Raw genomic sequence first — 21,989 nt, 5'->3', positions numbered from 1 at the left:
TGCTGCACCAGCTGAGCAGTGACGTTTTCTCCTTTGCTACTGCTTGCAGACTCGGCAGAAAACCTGTAATGAATTCAGCTGACTTGTTGAGACAAGACCTGCTGATTTCTGATCTCAGCTTTTTGGACATCCTCCCTCCACACTCAGCCATGTTTGCATCAAAACGCAAGTGGCTCAGCCCAGGCGTTTCACAACTTAACCAGCAACAATACGAGTTCTACAATCCAGGAAAGGCATAAAAGAATGTGTCTGTGAAAATAAACGTATTTTTACTGTTCAAAAAATTCTCAAAACCAGAATTTTACAAGTATTCTGGCACAGGTGGATTTTCAGCTGGTGGGCTGAGATGGTTTGAGGATGCTCAATGAATGAATGGAGCAATTGGGATCCAGTCTAAGTTGCAAAGTAGGAAAAATCAGAAATATGGGTACTGCACCTTGACAGGGTGCCCAGCAGGGCTCCAGGAACACTGACCTCTTCTGTCTAAAGCATAATTTGTCTCCTATATAAGCATGGTTGAAAGAGATTCAAAGTGGGATGGGAGTGGAAGGAACTTCATGCAGCTCAGATTCACCTGATTTTGCACAGGACAGGGAAAGTCTCACTCATCCAATTAAAGACCACTCTTCTCATGGATTCATCTAGTGAGGAGTCTATTACCATGTATCTCCATAACTGGAATAATCTGAAAGGGGAAAGCCGGGTTAAATTAATTTCTACCTCTAATTTGGCACACCATGCTCTCCTTCCTTTTAGACAGATTTCAGATACTGAGTGAGATGAATGTTATTAGTATTAAAGATGAAGGTTGGAATATGAGTTTATGGGAGTCTGCTCCACAGTTTAGGTACTCATGAAATAAGCTGACATCAATTACTTCCAAAAGAAATCACACTCCTGTTTGCTTCCAGTTGTGTGTGCTCTTCCTGGACATTGCATACTGTGATGGCGGTTGCTCATGCTGTTTGTAGAAGCCTTTCTTTGTTCATCTCTGTTAACATAAAAAGTTTATCCACAAGATGGGCCCTTTCCCTGCTGTCCTTCCTTTATTTTGCTTGTTACTTGTTACTGTATATCAGTTTGATAGTAACATGTCACATTCATCCAGAAAAAGCAAAATCCCTTTTTTCCTGCCTAAGCTGTCAATCTGCCAACATCACCAAGCTTCATAAAAAGCAGCAGCCTTTTTCATGTCTGCAGTATAGCTAACTCCGTGTGTGCATATGTGTGTATCTGAATGATATGTTAATGGTATCAGAAAAGTATTGCTATGTCACTACTAACTTTAAAGCTTCTGAGATAATGAATCTGTGAGATTACAGATCCCGTGGGTGGGACATTGCATCTACTCTGCTCACCTCCACTACCAGCACACCTCCACTACCTGCAGCCACTGCGGCTGGGACCTGTTGGCAGACCTTGCTCCGTGGTCTGAGGCTGCTCTTCAGGTGATGTTAAGCAGGGAGCAACTGCGTGTGTTTTTTGTCTTGTGGTCAGTAGACCCAGGGATGAAGCACTGCCAGTCCTATGTGCATAAATACAGAAAAGCAAAGATGTTTGAAGAGGTGAAGTGCTCAGGTTCTTGTCCATTTTTTTTCCCCAAACATCAGTCTGTCTGTAAATACTGTCACTATCCTTACAAGCCCTGCCACTCTCTTAAACTTCTTTGTAGTTTTGGATCACCAGAAACAGTCTCCTGATGGTGCAAGACAAGCCCTTTAACTGGCAGCATTTCACGACTGATCTTAGTGAAGTCAGCCCATCACCCGTAGCTCTGACTAGGCACACTATAGATAAGATACATTTAAGCAAATTCAGCAGTCAGCTCCAACGTCAAAAAAATGTGTTCATATTGGCAATTCAAAGTACACATGTATTTAAAAAACTAAATTACTTATTATTTTATTTCTTTTTGAGTACACATTTCTAGGTTTTTTTGTTTTGCTTTGCTTTAGTTTGGTTTCCCATCAAAACAAGAAACTCACATTTTAAATGAAGCCTTGTGTCTTCCATGGGACTTGAAGGAAGCTGTTAGATGCTGAGAGATGCAGGTAAACCCATCAGCTGTCAGAGCAGGGAGCAGGGTGGAAATATCCTGTCCATATATTATGTGGAATATCTGGCAGTCTGACAAGCTTGCTGGCATAGGTGAGTCTGCTACCAGCCAGCCCTTCCTGCACACGTAACACTTCCAGCAGGTCCTGGAACTGCACATGTTTTTCCAGGTATATTCTCCAGGGTGAACTGCTCATGTCTTGTGAAAGTGTGGGAATTAGGATTTGGACTGTTACGCCTTGAGGGTGATAAAACCACTGCTTAAAGGGGGTTACCTTGAATAACAGGTTTTCCTCGTGTTTCAATACTTTATCCATGGTGGATGATTCAGAGTTTTCCATACACAAACTCCATGACTTTCAGCCTCTCCCTAGTCAAGGACTCATTTTGAAACTTCAAACTTGAAGTTATCTTGAATTTCTTCAATAGGTTTCTGCAATTTTTTGTGCTATGTGTTTGTCCAGGAAACTGTGTTGACAAGAGAAGCCCTAGGTGAAGCATTAGCAGGTTGTCAAGTTCCTTTTAACCCTGTTCAGTGAAAGGAAGGCTAAGTCTCAGGGACTTTATATCTGTAAGATACCTTCCTTTTCCTGAGTCTCAGCTCATCAAGAAGATAATTGTTCTAATCTTGCTCTACCCAGTACAACATTTTCTCTTAAGTAATTCTTTAGAATGGGATTTAGGGAAAAGAAGATTAGAGAAACTTTCAGGGCGTGGAGAACAGCCCACTAGAAGGCTGAAGGAGCTGGGAATGTTCAGCCTGGAGAAGAGGAGGCTCAGGGGAGACCTCATTGCTCTCTATAACTTCCTGAAGGAAGGTTGTAGTGAGCTGGGGGTCGGCCTCTTCTCTCGTGTCATTAGTGATAGGACCAGGGGGAATGGCTTCAAGCTACAGCAGGGGAGATTCAGGCTGGACATGAGGAAGTATTACTTTTCAGAAAGGGTGGTCAGGCACTGGAACGGACTGCCCAGGGAGGTAGTGGAGTCACCGACCCTGGGGGTGTTCAAGGAAAGGCTGGATGTTGTGTTGAGGGACATGGTTCAGTGGGAGCTATTGGGAATAGGTGAACGGTTGGACTGGATGATCTTGTGGGTCTTTTCCAACCTTGGTGATTCTATGATTCTATGAAATAACACACTGGTGACTTGAATAATTGGCCAGTATTAGTTGTAGTGGGATGCATCTCCCAGGGATTAAGTTTCAACACACCTGAGATTCATAGGTCCTTACAGAGAGTCAAGGGGCAGCAGTCCTTCAGTAGGAATGTTCATTTGTTTTAGTAGCTGTGTTTGACTCCCCTGGGACAGCCTACTCCTTTGGTACGAGGCTTGTGCTTGTGTCCTCAGCTGGCACCATGCATTGAGAAGATAAATCAATGATAAAATGCTGTATGCTTTGCCAGATGACCTACAGTAAGTGAAATAGTTGGAAAACTAATTACGTGGTGATGATAAAGGATCTCAGAATGAGTTACTACTCGTAGCACCAGGAAAGGACCTAAACAACAGAAACACAAACAAGGTTTAAGCACACTCCCTCTACCAACAAATTTGTTTTTCCTTGTGTTTCTCTACAGAATTCTCATTACAACACTGCAGCACTCAACTTCTTGTGGATTTTTTTTGTTATTGTTGTTTGTTTTTGAGTCACTGTGGAATCCACTTCTCAAATCCATGAACTCTTACTTTCTTATCGACTTACATTTTTTCCTCTACATTTTTTTCTTCTGCCTGACTGTAAACTGGTCACAAGCTTTTATCTGACACATCTTAAACTTAGATTTACTAACTATGCCCATGTCTCCCTAGGTGACCTTCACTCCCTCCCTCTCATGTTTCATATTTCTTGCTGATGTTCAACCAAGGGCCAGAGCACTGAACATTTGTTATCTCTGGGAATGCAGCCCATCGTCATCCACTTCCATCAAAACTGCAGCTTTGTTTATCTAACCTTGATTTTGGATATCCGGGTGAGCAGAGCGGAGGAGCAGAAAGCAGGTCTGGTCCTACTTTTGTTTGGTTCCATTTGCTGCTTCTCTTCAGCTTCATCTAGGCTGTTTTACACTCCTGAATTGATAATGGTTGTTCTGCTGTTGCTGAGCCATGGGTGTGTGACTGGGGCTGGGCTGGGCTGCTTGGTGGGAAGAGCCACCACCATGATGGCGCAGGGCAGGGGGCAGCTGCTGGATGGGTTGGGCCAGACCCAAAAAATTGGTAAGCCATGTGTCCAAAGTTTCCAGTTTCTCAAAATGAGCACCACCTGTTGATTCAACTTTACCTTCCCAAATGGGTGCAGATCATTCTTAGTGGACTTGTAATAAGCATTATGAATAGACTCAGACCTGTCTTGGGTCTTGAAGACTTCTCAATTTATCTCAATTATTTTATCTCAATTTATACGGACTGTAAAACTCCAGCTGTATGCATAAAAATTACTTGCAAAACTGCTTACCATAAGATATCTTTATGAAGCTTTGAGCATCAATCATGGAAGAGGTCAGAACATGATAGTGATGCTCTGAAAAAAAATCCACCAAGCCACAGGAATAAAGACATTTTCTGTAGCAGGAATGTGCATGCACTGTATCACTGAATGTCTCTCACTTCTGAAAAGACAAAGATGGAAAGAAATCTGCAGTTTTTGCAGGCCAGTCTCTGGAAAAGGCACAGAATTACCAGTGCTGCAAATAATTTTCCTGGGATTGATCAGGTGGAGTAGTTTCAGCTTGTTCTGTTAACAGCTCTGGAAATCCCTGGATGCTTCCCTTAGGCTTGCAGTCTATCCTAATCAGCTTGGCAAAAGTACTGATCATGCATGGCCAGGTAAGTACAAGCATGTTCTGCAGCTGTTTGCATGGCATGCTGCTGATCTGCAAGGTCCTCTTTCCAGGTGTGAATATCTCCTAGTGTGCAAGTGGAGTGGTCATGTGCTTCATCCCCTTAGGTAACATTCATACGTCTGTGTTGTACCTCCTGCATGAAGCAACTTTGGCTTTTTCCAGCTTTGGCACAGGCAGCTGGAGTGCAAGCTCAAGAAAAAAGTCTCCTGTTTCTTTTAACAGGGAACCCTGGCAATAAAGCAGCTGGTATCACCTAAAAAATCAGCAGAGTATTACGTTTTGCTGCTTCTCAACACTTTTGGCTTCTGCAGCCACAGTCATTTTTGTCTCAGTACCAACACCATGTAAAATTCTGATGTCTCTGACATAAGATAGGCTTTTATATTAAAATTCTACAGTCCTCTCTTATCTCACTATGAAGCAGGATGGTGTCGTTGTAATGTACAGGGCAATATCATACAGTGACTGTGTTTTCTCCAGGTTCACCTTCTCTTGAAAGCAGCACCTCAGGGGAGGAGAACAAGATTCAGTGAGGGCATCGCATTTTCATTCTGTTGTTACCAGTTTAAATAACACAAAGCACCTCCAGACACTCCAGGAGGAGTCCTGCTGCAGCTGTGAGTCCATCTGCTTCTCTCTTGGGTTTGTTTTCAGGCCTGATGCCAGTGGGATGTTTGAATCCTGTATTCTAACTTGTCTGGTCATGAGCACGTTGGCAGCAAAAGGAGCTTGTGGGAAGAAACCAACAGTTCTAAGTGTTATTAGGCTCCTGTCTTTCTTTGCAGAGCCAATACATGTGCCAAATGCATTTAGTCCTGTTTGCGTTCAGTTTCCCATTTGGAGCTCAGTTTCTGGTAATATTTTGTCCAACCAGAAAAGATGAATTGGGGAATTCACCATTGTACTTAGCAATAAGTCATACTAGGAAGATGGTCTCATACATGGGTGTCCAAACTCTTGCCTTGCCTGGGCTGCATTAAGTGAAGATGAATCATCGTCAGCTGCATATAAAATATATAATATAGATAAAGTATATAAGTAACAAAAATTCTTTTATTTTTAAATATTTTTAATTAAAAAAAAATAAAATGGCAACAAAAACATAATACTGGCAGTTTAATATGTACCATTATTCACTTCATGAAGTGCAATCTGTATGGAAATGCAGAGTCTGTGTGACAGTTCAACGTGTAAAAGGCAGCAGTGGAGCACAATGAACAGACAACAGTGGAGAATGTATTTCTTACTTTGCAAATAATAGTCACTCACTTTAGGAGCTGATAAACCACAATCCATTTCTGCACAGCAGGATTGTGCTAGATGTTTGTAAAAAAAAAAAAAAAAGGAAAAGAGATGCTGACAGATTCTGTTCCTGGGGAGTCATTCTCAGCAGTCAGAAGTGATATTTCTGCCTTTCCCATCTTCTGCTCTTGATGCTGATGATCATGTTCATGCCACGCATATAAGCAAAGGGAGAATTGGAAGTGCAACAACTAAGGGGAATTCTCTAGGAGTTTTGTATACACCAAGAAGGCAACAGTCATGCCTTAATCGTGGCCAAGTGGTTTGAAGCAGCAATAAGCCAGATAATAACTTGAAAACAGAAAGGGATTTTCAAATATTTTGCTATAATTCCAGCAAGATGGTATTGGCTTACAGTTCACGTAGAAACAACAACAAAACAAAACAAAAAAACTATCATAGAAGGTACTATTAGAACAGTGATATGTAGCAACCAAAGCTATATCACATCATAAAAGCAATGAAGTTATGTTCAGGTTGGGTAATTTGGCAACAGGACTAAAGTGATACAAGAGAATAAGGAAATCATATCTGCAGGGGCCAGGGGAGAAAGAGTCTGTTAAAAAATATCATGTTTAACCTCATGTCATGCTCCTTTCCTTCAGTTCTTGAATGAGATCTGCTATGGTCCTTCCATGAACATGGCACTGGCAGTTTCCCCAGGCCCACTGGGTACAGGCCTCTAAAGTGACATAAATTGCTGTGTTGTGAGTGGCAACGCTGCCTACAGCAGGGGTTTGGAACTATGTGATCTTCAGGTTCCCTTCCAACCCAAGCCATTCTGTGATTCTATGATTCTGCGGTACCTTCACCATGGAGTAAATGCTCCACCAAGAATTTACAACAGCCTTCGCTATGAGAAATGGCAGAACTCAGCCATAGCCTAAAGGAATAGAGGGGTTCTTGAGTGAATGAAGGTGCAGTGCAGCGAGCCCATGCTGTACGGAAAACCGGGCATCAAAACTTCTGCAGATGGCTCTGTGTGCTTCAGGCCTGCAGTAAGAAGCTCAGGACACTGCAGCTTTACTTTCAAAACAGTCTGAAAGCTGGCAGATAACAGCAGTGGGCAATTCCTGCACTATGCTTTGTGAAGCAATGCCACCCCATCATTACAATAGCTGGTAGCAGAAATACAAACAGTTAATGTAGGACAAGGCTTCCGGGTCTTTTTTTTCCTTGACAACTTTGTTGGCAACCAGCAGCAGCTTTACTAGTTACAATCTGAAGCAGCAACAGAATTTGGGAAGATGCTGTGTTGAGCAGAATCCCTGTTTAATACACAGGGAAAATAAATCAATGAAATGGCTGACAGTACTGACATCTCCATTTTTTCCTCACATTGTTTTCACTAGAAACCCCAACTCATGCACAGCCCCAGCTCATGTCTCAAAGCTGTGATAAGATCCTCAGTGGGGAAAAAGCAAAAGACATTTTTGGACTGCTGGAAACCTTTCAGGGATCAGCTAGGGATCATTATGGCACTACAAACTTTAGAGACCTGTGTATGCCCACACTAAGTCTCAGCTCAGGTTAGGGATGCAGGCACCGAGAGGCACAGAGACGCACCTTGTCCACACCTGTAGAGGGTGCAGTGGCACAGCTTCAGCCTCCCTGTGTCAGCTACTCTGTGCCTCCATCCCCCCTGCAGCATTCCAAGTGAGGAGCTGCTTTTCTACCTGAGATTAAGCAGTGCATCTATAGGCACTCCTTGAGGGAAGCTTGCATGCCAAAGGACACTGTTGATGTCCTTTTGGCTACTGACCAGCAGGAGGTCAAACTATTTGGTTGTGCTGGTGATGCTGAGGAAGAGGCTGTGGTAAGAGATCACGAAATGAGGCCAGGTGGCAGTCTGCAAAGCAGCCCTTTTCATCCCCTCTAGCTCCCAGCGCCCGGGGGCAGCACTCAGCTGCAGTGCTGCAGGCTGTGGGGAAGCTGCCAGCCTCCAGCCACCTCTCTGTGGCACACACAGCAGCACGGTTGGGTCTGGTTTACCTCTGGTTTAAGCAAGGCTGGATCGCTGAAGCCAGGGCATCTCATCCTTGGGGATTTTCCTTTCCTTTACGTGGAGTAATGGGTCTTTGGATGCAATCCCAGTACATCCGTAACAACTGAGAGCTTTCTAGCAAATATCACAGGAGATCTCAGAAAGGTTTCAGAGCCAAGCAGCCAGGCTACCACATTGGCAGCAAGACACTGGGACATGAAGAGTGAGGAGATGTAGAAATAAGGACAGAAAAATGCATATATTTACCTAAACCACAGTTCTCGCAAAGGTTAAATGATTTGTAGTGTTCCTTTCTAGCCTTGTTGAAATAGCATTTCTTAAACTTCGTTCTTTCTTCAGCTTTCTTAGAAGAAGCAAAATTCTGGGAAGGTTCTTGCTTCAGAGAAGGTCTGCTGTTACAAAAGAATGCCAGCCACTGAGAGGAATACTTAAACCTTACAAGACATTGCAAATTACCAAAATGCATTAGTCTTTCGTCTTTATGTCAGCACTTCTGCTCAGCTTGCTTGGAAATATCAAGCAAGAAAAGGGAGGAAAAAAAAAAAGAATTTTAAATGTAAAATTTCAACTTTATCATAACATTGAAAGCTACATCCACAGTAACTATATTTGTAATGAAGACCAGCCACTCCTCAGGAAAAAGGCAGTGCTTAGTAGGGTTAATATACACAGCAAGAGGAAGTCCACACAAGCTACCTACAGCAAGTAAAAGTGATTCAGGCTAAGCTGTTAATATTAAGATTTTAAATGCAAGCTAATAACAATGAGTTTCTTGGCTAGAGAGAAAAGAATCTGGGTTTGGTACAGGCATCTTCCAAAAGTAATACATTTTCTCACTGATATTTTGCACATGTAATGTTACTGTCAATTTAAAGCACCAAAAGAGACTCCAGCTGTCCTGAAGATCTTCCTGAGAAACTTCAAGTTCTTACAATAGCAGATACTCTTTATTCTCTGTTACATCTTCTGTTGAGACTGTCAGTATGTGTGGGAAGAATTAGGAAGATCTGAGGGAATTTCCTCCTTGGAGCCAATAGACCCGTATCCCACACTTAGCTCTTCATCAACTGACAGGGAAAGAAGGAGGCCCTGCAAGATTTCTGGGAGGGAAAAAAACAGTTAATAAGCAGACAGCTGTAGTCATCTTGATTTTACTTATCTAACCTTAGCCAGGACCTTTGCAGACTTGAGATGTGACAGACTGACTTTAGAGAATCTCAAAATAAGACCCAAGTCTGGCTCTTTGCAGGCAGTATCATATGAGCCTCAGTAACAGGGCAGAACTGGAAACAAATTGGGCAGGCTTAAAGCAGATATAACCAATATTCTTATCACTTTGATCAGATGGATGTGTCAAGATATGGTTTCAGCTGGATGATCTGGGATAATTCAGAAAAACATCTCTATGGAAGGACTGCAAAGGTATTTTCCAGGATGAAATTAGCAATCTAGAGAAAATTTTAAGGATAAATAAGAATACATATTCATATATATATTTTTTTGGAAGAGAAGGTAGGATTTATGTGTTAGAAGAGAAGTCCAGGGAAATAATGTCCACAGAAAAAAACAGAGTGGGAGTCAGAGAAAGGCCAACTGTTACGGCAGACTCTCAAGAAGAAACAACTTTATGTACAGTATAGGAAAAACGCAGGGCAGGTTTAAGAATCAGGAATTTTAAACGCCTTTAAATTTGTTTGTTAGATAAAGGAAGTCAGTAGGTACCTGGGAATATGAAACATCTGTAGTGCTTACATTGTTAGAAAAGCAGGATCTTCGTATCAGTTTTCAAAAGTCATTGAGGTAGACTTCATTAACCTCGCTATTGCATTTGCTGAATATTTGAAGTAAAGCTCTGACATTTATATACTCTCATGCATAAAGGCCCACATTATGTTCTGGAAGTACCTGCATTCCTTCTCAATGGGACAAAACAAAACAAAACAAATTCAAACCAACTTGTTTCGCAAAGCGACCGTTAGCAATAGTGCCCTGAGTCCTGAGTGAGGTGGGAGGGCACAGCCATGAGTGCATGGGGAACATCAGTGTACTTCTGGAGACTGCTCTGCTGAGCAGAGGAGAAGGGACCTGCTCAAGTCTCCTGCTAGTAGCCATAATTCTGATTTGCTTTTTCATGTTTTCACATTTGAGAGTAAGCTGTATTTTTTACTTTGACAAATCCATGCACGTCTGAAGTACCTTGAAATTTTTGGCACAGTTCTCTGTCAAAAGATGCCCAAAGTGACAGATCTGCTGGAAAAAATCATCCTTCTTCCCACATACTCTAGTGGAAATGACGTTGTTCCTCCTGTACTTCTGAAAGAAACAGAGGGAGTTTACTATAGTGTTCATTTTTGTAAAAAGCTGATTTCAGATTTGCACAGCTGCTCTGACTCACAACCCAACATCACCACCTTCCTGTCCACTGATCTCCCCCACATGGCTGCCTCTTTGCTGTTCCTCTTCTGCACTTCTTGTGTCAGGAACCATCCTCAGAGATCATAAGACCCCAAACACACGTCACATGCAGTATACCATCACTGTTTGCAGGCTTCAGCTACATCAGTTCATATCACAGTTAAGTGAGAGAGCTCTCCTCTGTCATGAGTCTGTTTCCTGAGTCCTTTCTGGCATCCTTTCCTTACCTTACCTCTTACCTTCTGCATTTTCTTCAGATCTCTCTCCTATTTTCAAGATTTCCACACTTTTTAAGGTTTTCTTGCTTTTGATAGTATTAAATCCTATCAGTGCTGATGACCATAGGCTGCCCAGCTCTTGCTGGCAAGTTTTCTACAACTGACACATCCCAGATTTGCCCAAGGTTTGGGGCTCAAAATCATCATCAATTTCTCCATAACCATTAAGTATTCTAACTTCTACCAGCAGGGTTGTATTACATAAGGCCTTTGCCCCAATGAGCAGGCAGGATCTCTATTAGATGGTATCAATGCCACAAGCTTATCTCTTGTCACAGAAATCTCTTTCAAGGCAGAGAAGACCATGGATAGGATAATTCCCAAGTGAGAGCCCATAAGCCTGCTCCCAGATTGCTTTGAAGTGAATGAGTGGCCCACAAACTGGTTTTCTTCTGTGTGCATTTTTGAGTCATCTTGTTTGCAAGACATCTACAAATAGCTCAGATTCACTTCAAATAGGTGCAAGCAATTGATTGCCTGGGGTGAATGAGCTTGTCTCCTCCAAACTGATTTACATGGAACTCTCTCCCAAAAGTCATTTTCCACCAGAAGCTTTGCAGACAGCTGTTAACACTGAAGGAAAGCCAATCCCCACTTTCAGGCTGTGGTTTTGAATATAAAAGCCCCACTTCCCCTCCAAATAAGGGAATGCTGATTGTAGTAAGTCACACACAGAACAGTTCCCAAAAGGCAAGAAAAGTAAGTGCAGGAACTGAGTTTGGCAAGTTTACATCCTTTATTTTAGAGCCACTGCAGCATTTCTCACCTAAAACTTTCAAGTATTTATATTTTTACCAGATTTGAGTTTTCAGATTCCTAAAGATTTCTCACACATAGTGTAGTGTGTCTCAGTCCAATAATCCAAAGTAATAAAAAGGCACAATCTTCAGATCCTTCAGAGTTTCCTTCTAAAGAGAATCTGAGCATGTGATTCTCTGAGAAAGCCAATCAGGAGAGCAAGTGGGAACTTCCATAATTAGAACATTATTTTATTTGTTTTGGGATTAACCCAAAGTCAATAAATATGCAAAGACTCAAAAGAAGAATGGACCAAACTTCAGTTTAAGATATTCTCTGAGGAGAAATGAGATGGAGTTAAAAAATCTTTTTTTGTTGTTGTTTTTCTCAAACAGAGCCTGCAGTCTGAAAGAGACAAAAGGGTAACTAATATACATGTACAGACATATTCACCTTGTGCAGCAATGAAATGGGGATGAACTGGCTGGGGAGCAGCTCATCAGCAACAGCCCTAAAGGTGGCAACAGGTGCTTACAACACAACACCTATGGAATGTGACAGACGAGCTGGAACCAGGGGTAAAAGACTAAGGATAGAAGTTAAAGAAGAGCATTTCAAACTGGAAATGAGGAGACTTTTTCTCCAGGGACACAGAGGTGGACAGGGAGCAAGTTTCCCACGGGGCTGTGCAACTCCATCCTCAGAGTTGTCTGAGTTTCCCCAGAGGATGCAGCCCTGGGCAGCCTCATGTGAGCTGGTCCTGCCCAAGGCTGCACCATTCTGTCTGAATTTTCCTATAATCTTACAATCCTATACAAATAATTTTATATATAGCATTGTTATATCAAAATATATGGACCAACATATATGTTTCAGTGATCAGAAAAGTATTTCTATTGAAGAAATCCACCGAAAGAAGAATGCACAGGATTGAATGCATGTGTTTTTTTCTGACAGCGTAAGAGCATGTTACAGCCAGAAAGAATGTCTAGTAGATTTTTTGTTTACTGCCTCAGTTTTCTGTGATCTGAGCTAAGATAGCATTAGAGAATTGGTCAGGGCAGACCTCATTATGTGTACACCTTTGTCTTGAGCTGATAATTACATAAACAGTGCAAACAGAAAGAAAATGATAAATCCAGAGACCTTCAGTAGACTGATACTAGAACCTAGATTTTTGCAATAAGTAGTCATAATGCTATGTCACTGGGACATAGGTCTGTAGAGGGAACACAAGTAAAATGAAACAAGTCATCAGTTGTGTTACTCTGCATTTCATAGAACCCTATGTCCCCACTGTATCCCAGGAAAGCAGGATGCAGACCTATTGGGTCCCAGTCCAAGAAGGATACATCCTTCTACAGCCACTGGTACTCCCACTTTCTCTTCCTGATCCACTTTTTCCTATAGTTCTGTGCCTCTCTGTAGAAAATCACTAACTGTAGTTGTGCAAAAAGAAAATTAAATGATCCCAAGTCTTTCAGATCTTGCAGTCTAGGAATTGATCTGTGTTCATATGATATGGAGGATAGAAATGAAGGAATAGGGGAGACACAGCACACCCTCTGGGGGGTTGAATCTAACTTTTTATTCTCAAAGAAAATATGATTTTAATATTTGCCTTTATGGTGAAGTGCCTTCTTGAATTATAAAAATAATTAAAAAAAGGACAGTGATCTTTGTGCTAGTAAGGGCATATGAATAATAGCACTGTGACCTACTGGCAAAGGAGGGGTAGGGGAGGAAGGAAAACACTGGGCACTAAGGACTCCCTCTTTATTGGTCATCCTAGTACATCATGTGGCCAAGGCTCCTTTTTAAAGCCCATCTCTTGGAGCTCATACTATCCTCACGGCTTCTATTTCTGCTTGATCCTGTGAAAGACTGCTACCTGGCCTGACAAAATGTGCGACCAGTTTGTGGGCACCTGGAAGCTCCTTTCTAGTGAAAACTTTGAGGACTATATGAAAGAGCTGGGTGAGAAATGTTATTTGAAATTATTGCGTCTGGGGAAGGGAAGGAATGCTGAATTTGAACTCTATTCCTTACTTGCTTTTTCTGTCTATGTTGTTTACCAAGGTCTTTTTAGTCCAACTACTTTTATTAAATAGTTTTATACTGGAGAACTTGGCTGTTTGGAGTAGCATTGTCACACTCCTATAACATAGAAAAATCTTGATTGGGAGGAATAGTTTCAGGTAGGCCAAGTCTATGCATGCCTAACTAGTAGAGCTATAAATGAAAGTAAGCACTTTGCTGCAGTATTCTATGTGAATTTGCTTTTAAGCTTTTGGAAATACAAAGTGGTGTAATGCTAGATTGCAGCAAGCTTCTCCATGGCTAAGAACACATCTAAATTTGCTTTTGGACTAGGACACTGATTAATTGCCATGGCTATTACAGAAAGTGAATGAAACTCTGTGACTGCCTCCAGTGAATGTTAACAAAGAAAGCTGTGCAGATTGATGCAGATACTGCAGATACTTGCAAAAGAGTCAAGCAATAGCACTCTAAAGATGTATACTTCTCACTTAGAATTAAAATTGGGCTTTAAAAAGTTTCCGTATTCCAGAAGGATGAGGGAAGTATGGGGTAACTTGCACTGTTTGGATCTATACAGGGTAAAAATCCAGGGATTTATTTGGAGATTAAAGGTAAAACACTCACTGAAAGTTCTGCAGCATGCATTTAGATGGCTTTCAGTGAGATTCTCACACTTTTCATCTTTACCCCAGATTTTACTCAGGACATAAGAGTTGCCAGCTATTTCTTAATCATTTCCTCTCATTCAGCCTAGCCACTGATAAATATATCTGCAATTTAAATGATTTTTTATTCGTTTGTTTTTGTGGCTTACAAACTGTTGTATGTTTGTGCTTAGTTATTTTTAGATATAGTTAGCATACAAGTTAGTGCATAAATCACTGTGGTTGTCTGGATCAAGTACATGTGCAAATATCTGGCACTGAAACTTTGCCTCAGTCTTCAAACTGTTGCTTTTGCTACTCTGACAACAGAGTGTACAATTTCCTTATCTCATCCCATCTGGCTTGGTCTATAAACATACCAGCTAATAGGGAGAGTCTCTTATTTTCCCCAGATAAGAGAAAATCATGAAGACAAAACTTTCATAGTGTCCTTTTTTATTTACAGGAGTGGGGTTTGCTACCAGGAAGATGGCTGGTGTGGCCAAGCCTAATTTAACTATCAGCATCAATGGTGATGTAATAACCATCAGATCAGAAAGTACCTTCAAAAATACAGAGATCTCTTTCAAGCTGGGTGAAGAGTTTGATGAGACCACAGCAGATGACAGAAAAACAAAGGTGAGTCCAAAAAATGGCATTTTCCAACTATATATATTTCAAAAAGATTGTTGGATAAGGAGGACAGAGTTGCTGTTCTGATATCGAATCTTGAAATGCTGCCTTCAAAGGTAAACGTGCTCAGATTGCTTTTTGCTTCAGTACTTTTTGGACATGGAGACAGTCTCTTCTTTGGTCCAAAGCACCCTGAAATAGTCATGCTTTGCTTTTTTTCCTCCAACAGAATGTCATCACCCTAGACAATGGCACATTGAAGCAGGTGCAGAAATGGGATGGCAAAGAGACTGTTATCAAGAGAAAAGTGGTGGATGGGAATCTGCTGGTGGTGAGTTCATTTTTGCTGTCTAATCACTGAAGTCACAGTGCAGAATGCTGTTTTGATGGATGCATTATATGGATTCAAACACAGGGAATAAAAACATCTGAAAAGACTGTGCATTGAGCAGGAGGTCTTTCTGAACAAATCTGGAGCATGTATTAAAACTGAAAGGGTCTTAAACTTACACGATGTTACAGAAGTATCTGCATTCCATCCATAGCAAGAAATGGTTAGGAAAGAATAGGGTGAAATATAATCTCAATTATATTGAAATATTTATATTTTATAATCTCAAAGTCCTGGACAGGATAGCGGATGCATTAACAAAGTTCACCCTTTCTAACACAAAATACTTCTTCTGTTCATCTCCAGTAGATCCCCCATAGCAATGTCTGAGGGCCAAGTTGCAGTCTACCAGTAACCATGTCAGTGCTATTATGCTGTAGCAAAAAGAAAGTAATGGGTATCTGATCTCCTTTGATTGTTGTTATCTGGGCAGACAGTGCTGTGCTTGACTAGTGCCAGTGAGGCTCAGCTGCAGTTTGTGGTTTCCCAGTGTTGCTCTCCAGTTTAAGGAAAAACACTATGAAATGCCTGGGGGAGAACTAACGATGTCTTTTTAAAAGGCAGCTGGGATTCCTACATGCTAGAAAATGATACACATACATTACATTCTTGTGGAGTTCTGCCTTCCCTAGAGAAAATGATGTGTCTACAAATTTAATACTTACATTGATTTGAATAAAGACCAGAGGAGAATAAATAAAAAGTAGTTTTTAATAACAACTTCATTGGAAAAGTCTGAAGAAAACAGAATTTGATCTAGCAGAAAAATAGATGAGGACAGAGCCTATAATGCAGAGTATGACACATGCAGCTGGAAGTTGTGTAGGACTTCTTGTATGTGCTGTACACACATATGGAGAAGATGAGCCACAGCTATAGAAGGTGAGGAGATAAGAGAAAACTGCCTAGATCTAAAATGCTCCTTGGGTGTTCCAGGAGCCTTTTTTAAGGCCCAGAAATTGAGGAGACCAGAAATCTCCTAGAGAGGCCAAAACAGTCCTTTGATGTTGCTTTAGTCCTAGGCTTCTATGAATATTTTAGACTTTTTCTGAAGCTTCCAATGTTGAGTTTCATCATTTTGGCAATTGCTCTTGAAAGAGGAGAAATGCAAATTCTTTCTTGCATTGGCTCCCAGTACATAAGTAGTTTTCTACCTTCTGACTATCAAATATGCAGTGAGTCTTAAAAGCTGATTAAATATGTATTTCTTTCCAGGAATGCACCATGAATAATGTTACCAGCAAAAGAGTTTATGAAAGAGCATGAGGAAGCCATCTTCACATGGGACTGATGCTCAAGGCTGAATAAAAACAACTTCACTGAAGGAGAAAAACTCCACAAATACATTTTGAACAGAACTGCATTTTTTACAGATGTATCCCTCAAAATTACATGCAGCTAGCCTGATTTGTTGTGGCTATTCAATAAACCATTCTGCTTTCTACAACTCTTGTGTGTGTTGGTATTTCTCAGAAAGGGCCTTGGGTTTTGCAGCATGGGGATGGTGCTTTATGTGGGATGCGTCATGTGAAAGCCAGCACCATGCTTGGTAACTGTGGCCCATCTCACTGCAGAAAGAGGGTCATAACCCATCCAGTTGGTGGTATTTGCTATGTAATGGAGGTAGATGAAGATCTGGATACAAACCATCATCTGATGACTTGTATTTGCTGTGTACAGTCCACCAACTGCAAGGAGCCTGTGGCCAAGATGCCCACCATTGGAGTTCAGTGTGAGCAGGGAACCTGGCACCTCACCCATGGCTATGGTTTGAGAGAACATAGAAAAGCTGAAAACCTTAAGCTGGGGGTGATCTGAAGTGGTTTATTCTTGTTCAGCTCCACTTGGAGTGAAACCAGAGCTGCTGGAGCTCTCAAGTGTGATTATGTTAATAATGTGCCTTTCCCTAACATTTTTTTTTGCCCTAGATCAGATAAAAAGCATCAACATAAAGATCATATTTTAGAGAGTACTCTCAAGCCTACTAAAAAGCATTTAAAGGTTTTCTCTTGTTACAGCCTCCTTACTCTCCTACACGCATTTTCCACTAGGTCATTAGATTAAGACAGTCTTTGAATTTTATATCTGTTAGAGAAAGCTTTTATGGGAACACTAACTTCTTTAGATGCAAAGACCTTTAGGAGCCAAATTTTTACACTCTTGTTTTTGAGTTCCTTTTTTCTATGGCTTTTAGTTCTCGACACCTACTTCAAATGTTCAATCTTAATTTCTTAACCTGGAAGGAGGAGAGGATGAAAAATTAGGAAATCTTGGGAAAATCTGAACAAGCATCTGAGAAGATGTGCAGTATCCACCAAATGGGAAAAACACCACATCTGGAGCCTAAGATTGGGTTTACCATTTGTGAACCACGCTGCACATTCCTGAAATCAGCTGTCAGAGGTAACAGCACTGGGACCTTATGCCAGCAGCAGAAACCTCATACGTACACTTGGACTTTCTTCTGCAGGACAGACCTTGTCCAAGATTCTACACTATTAGCACAGCTGAAGAGGGGGAAAGGTAGGGCTTCTAACCTACAGATGAACTAAGGAGTCATTTAAGAGCAGTTCTGCAATGTTGTCAGCAAATTCTGCAGAAAAATATTGAAGGAGCCGTGAACAAGCAGCTCCCTGTTTTTATTATGGCTTCACTAATTGTGAAATGTCATCAGCTTAAAGAGCAGCAGTTGCATAGAGGAAGGAAGAATGCTTTTGAGTACCCCATACATACAGTATTCATTTCTTGAGTAAAAGGAGATAACCCTCAGGTAAATGAAGTGTGCTCTATCAAAAGTGAATAAAGGTGACGCTATGCATTTCTAAGCATCTTGCCCTCACCTGCAGAGCAGTACAGGCCACCGTCTCCTTTTTGAAGTGCTGAACTATTCTCCAAAAACCAGAAGCCATTCAACAGCATTCCTTTCTTAAAAAAGAACTATGTTCCTGCAGACCCCATTGGCCACAGCAGGCACCTCTGAGTGCTAAGAGGAGCAGGTTTTTACTTGCTAGCTTATCGGCTCGCTATTCCCGTAAAGGTTTCATGGATGATCAGAGGAGAAGAGGATTCAGCCACAGATTTGTAGCAGCTCAGAAGAAGGATGAGACAAGGCTTATACTTTGCTCCTGTTATTTTTCTGTTTAGCTTTTAATTCTTGGTTAGCACTGGGAGGAACACAGAATACTTCTGCATGGGGGTCTGCCAAGCCCAAGGTCACCCAGCTCTGCTCTCCATACCCTGCCCTCAGCAGCTTTGGCCTGGTCTCTTGGGTCCCCCAGCTAAGCAGACAAAAAGTCATTCACACCCCCAAACTGGAGCTGTTGGGAATAGGCAGACTGCTGGCCTCATGTTTGCAGTCAGTCCCTCGGCTCCCTCATGTAAGCATTAAAACATCCTTGGTGTCTTTAGGCAAGGCAGGCGTTCGGCCTTTCTTCTCTGCTTTTATTTCTGTCTGGTTGATCTCCCCTAGGATTTTAATTAAGGTGTCCTTGGGATGAAATGTGTCCAGATCATATTCCCTTTAAAGAAGTTGACATAATCTCACATTTTAAGTTTTTTTAATATATATTCTCCTCATGTTTTGTCTTTGTTTTTACAAGATTTAACATTTCTTTCTAGTCCTGCTTCATATTCTTCAAGTGCATTTATTTCAAATCCCATGTCACTCCAATCACAAGAAAAAATGGAATCAAAGATCCTCTCAGCATGTGCGTACACAATCCTTGCCACATTTTTTCTTTACACTTGAAAAAAATCCTTTCCACAGATATTATTTCTACTGAAGTTATAATTCCCTGTTCTTCTTCTTTCTAGACTGTAAGTCCTTTAAATGAAAGTACTGATCTTTCTTGGTGACAAAGAGATGGATGGTAGCAATGTCAACATTGTTTGAGACTGCTTAAGACTGGGGTTTTTGTCTGTATAAATAATTCTCTGTCACTTTTTTTTCTTAAGGTTACTGGTACTGCACTATAGCTGTTCTATTCTGACTAATTTGCTCTTTCTGAATTTCTTTGGATCTGATTTTACAATGTCCCAATCATCTTTTATTTCCCAAAGGCACCAGCCTTGTCTTGTTAAAGTGCCTTTATTATATGAATAGGACAATTAAATGAAAGAACAAAGAATGCCTGAGGGACAACGGTAGAATATTTTCCTATTATTCACTGAGAAATAATGGATAGTTTCATTTAGAAGAAGCTTTCTCATTTCCAAAGATTGGATAAAAGACCTAGCCATTTCTAACACTAAATATGATGTAATGTTTTAGAGTAACACTGCGTGGACATATTCATAAATTCATTCACACTTATATACATTTTACAGACAAAATGTCTGCTTCCTATTGTGGGAAGAAAGACTCGTTCTTTTATTTCTTTTTATTTTAATTTATTTTAATAAACTCGGGACTGAACCCCTTTACACTGCAGTGTAATTAGACCTGAGCAATAATGGGAACTTCTCTCAGTTTATCCTCCGTTCATCTTACAACCGATAGGATAAAAACGTTTTGCATTTACAACCAATACTTGTAATTTAAGACTCTGACATTTCCACACAACCTCAGAATAATCCAGAGATTATTTTATATTCCCTGCCCAAGTTGAATCTTACTTCTGTTTAAGCATTTTTCCCTTACTGTATATGGCAGCTGTTGAGACAAGACTCACATCTTTGCTACCTCATCCCAGCATCAGTTCCATTCCATTCTTTCTATCCTGGATGCAACAAACTCAGTTCTGCAACCTATCATACCAGCATCCCTTTATCCTTGCAGTGAAGATCTGAGACGTTCCCATATGTGGTCATAGCTCAGAAATTAATTATGCAAAAAAAAACCAAAAACACCAAATAGGTATAGAAGCCAAATAGAAAAGAAGCCTCTTAATACTTTAATGTAACAAACAATCATTTTCTCCAGGAAGTTAGTTTAGAAAGGAGAAAGGCAGAATTACACTTGATGTGGTCTCACACTGCAGTTTCATTTATTTTGGGTTGTCTTGAATTACAATTCTTGACATTCTTGCCTGTCAAGTACACATATGATTTATGTTACTAACCACAACACAGCAATTCTAAATGTACATTTACAAAAGCTTTTCAAAATTTCACTCAGTGCTTCTAATGCCACATAGGTGAGCAGAGTGTCCTTGCCACAAAGAATACTAATGATTTCCTGGGATGCATTAAGAGTAGTATTGCCACCAGGCCAAGGAATGTCATCATCTCTGCTCAGCACTGGTGAGGCTACACCTGGAGAACTCTGCATCCAGTTTTGGGCTCCCCAGTACAGGAGAGACCTGGACATACTTGAGACAGTCCAGCAAAGGACCATTAAGGTGACAAAGGGACCGGAGCAACTCCTGTGAGGAAAAACTGAGGGATCTGGGGCTGCTCAGCCTGGAGAAAAGGAGGCTCAGGAGGATCTCATCAGTATCCATAAAGATCTGAAGGGAGGGTGCGAAGGGGACAGAGCCTGTTCAGTGATGTCCTGTGCCAGGACAAGAGGTAATAGGCATAAATTGAAACAGCTGTTGTTCTCTCTGAACATTAGGAATCACTTATTTATTGGCACAGTTTTCCCAGGCAGGTTGTGGAGTCTTCTTCTTGGAGTAATTCACATGCAATTTAGATACAGTCCTGGTTAGCTGGCTGTAGATGGCCCTGCTTGAGCACGTGACTTGGGACAGATGAACACACATGCTAATCCAGACAATAACGTCACTAGAAGAAGAGATGTCAGTGACAGATTTTTTGTTGACACATCTGGAGGTATAAAGTGTTTGGTGTGCTTCACATGGCACGGAAGAAGCCATTGCTCTTCTTGACAGCAGAAAAAAATCTCGTGACATTAGGAGACATTTGAATGCAAGACCTTTAATGACTGCAGTAGCTTAAATATGAGTATAAAATCTAACTATGCAGGTGCAGAGAAGCAAGAAGGGAATAGTGTATTTCCTCTTTCTAAGCCAATTAGACTGCTTACATCTCACCAAGTGACTTTGTACTAAGCATAAGCCCTTTAGAGCTGAGCTCCACTGATGTACCGCTATTCTGAACTTGCCCTTAGTTGTAGAAGAAGGGAGACAGTGAAGCTTGACTGCTCCTTTTCTATGTGGTGCTTTCTGGGCTATACACAGGGAAAAACCAGCAGTTTGGACTCATTGCTCTGATTCAGTGGCAGAAATAATTCCATTATGTCTGCAAAGAACACAACACACAAATCCTTTCCTGGACATGACAATAAAGCAACAAAACAATGTGTAAGCAGATCCTTGGCAACTCTTCCCTCACATTAACGTGGTTTTGATTTACCTGTCATAGAAATGACAACAGTAGTAACGGTGGCAGCAGCAAATGGTGTTGGGAGGACAGTCAGAGCTGAATTTCAGAGGGATAAAGTGGCTGGTGGCTACATATGGCTCAGATCTCACCACAGTCCCCGGACTGCTCCATGTTTCCAGCAGTGGCCTCACATCCCCAGCCCCATGTGTGCTTCACTGTTCTGATCTACCAGTGGAGGAAGCTGAGGCAGGCGTCACCCGGAGCCTTGGTACAGATACGGCTGCCTTGGACAAGGTGCACATTGTCTTGCCCTGGCACTGCTGCTCCCATTGGCCCATTCTGACCATTACAGGGACTGGG

At 41.3% G+C, this 21,989-nt stretch overlaps 1 protein-coding gene across 1 annotated transcript; it reads left to right on the top strand.

The window, feature by feature from the left end:
• Positions 1 to 13,465: 13,465 nt before the first annotated feature.
• On the top strand, positions 13,466 to 16,791 carry LOC128091372 (fatty acid-binding protein, adipocyte). The gene is made up of 4 exons (XM_052704453.1): positions 13,466 to 13,610; positions 14,787 to 14,959; positions 15,183 to 15,284; positions 16,560 to 16,791. The coding sequence occupies exons 1-4, from the start codon at positions 13,538 to 13,540 to the stop codon at positions 16,608 to 16,610; spliced, it is 399 nt and encodes a 132-aa protein (XP_052560413.1). The 5' UTR covers positions 13,466 to 13,537; the 3' UTR covers positions 16,611 to 16,791.
• The last annotated feature ends 5,198 nt before the right edge of the window (positions 16,792 to 21,989 follow it).

This window comes from Tympanuchus pallidicinctus, unplaced genomic scaffold (genome assembly GCF_026119805.1).
Source record: "Tympanuchus pallidicinctus isolate F22 unplaced genomic scaffold, pur_lepc_1.0 scaffold5, whole genome shotgun sequence".
In the NCBI taxonomy this organism is placed as follows: Eukaryota; Metazoa; Chordata; class Aves; order Galliformes; family Phasianidae; genus Tympanuchus; species Tympanuchus pallidicinctus.
This window is presented reverse-complemented; position numbering and strand designations above follow the sequence as displayed.

Excerpts from the sequence above, each read along its gene's own strand:
- LOC128091372 (XM_052704453.1), top strand. The coding sequence starts at position 13,538 with ATGTGCGACCAGTTTGTGGGCACCTGGAAGCTCCTTTCTAGTGAAAAC. Across the intron at positions 14,960-15,182 it reads CAGATGACAGAAAAACAAAG|AATGTCATCACCCTAGACAA; the intron begins GTGAGTCCAAAA and ends TTCCTCCAACAG. Across the intron at positions 15,285-16,559 it reads TGGATGGGAATCTGCTGGTG|GAATGCACCATGAATAATGT; the intron begins GTGAGTTCATTT and ends ATTTCTTTCCAG.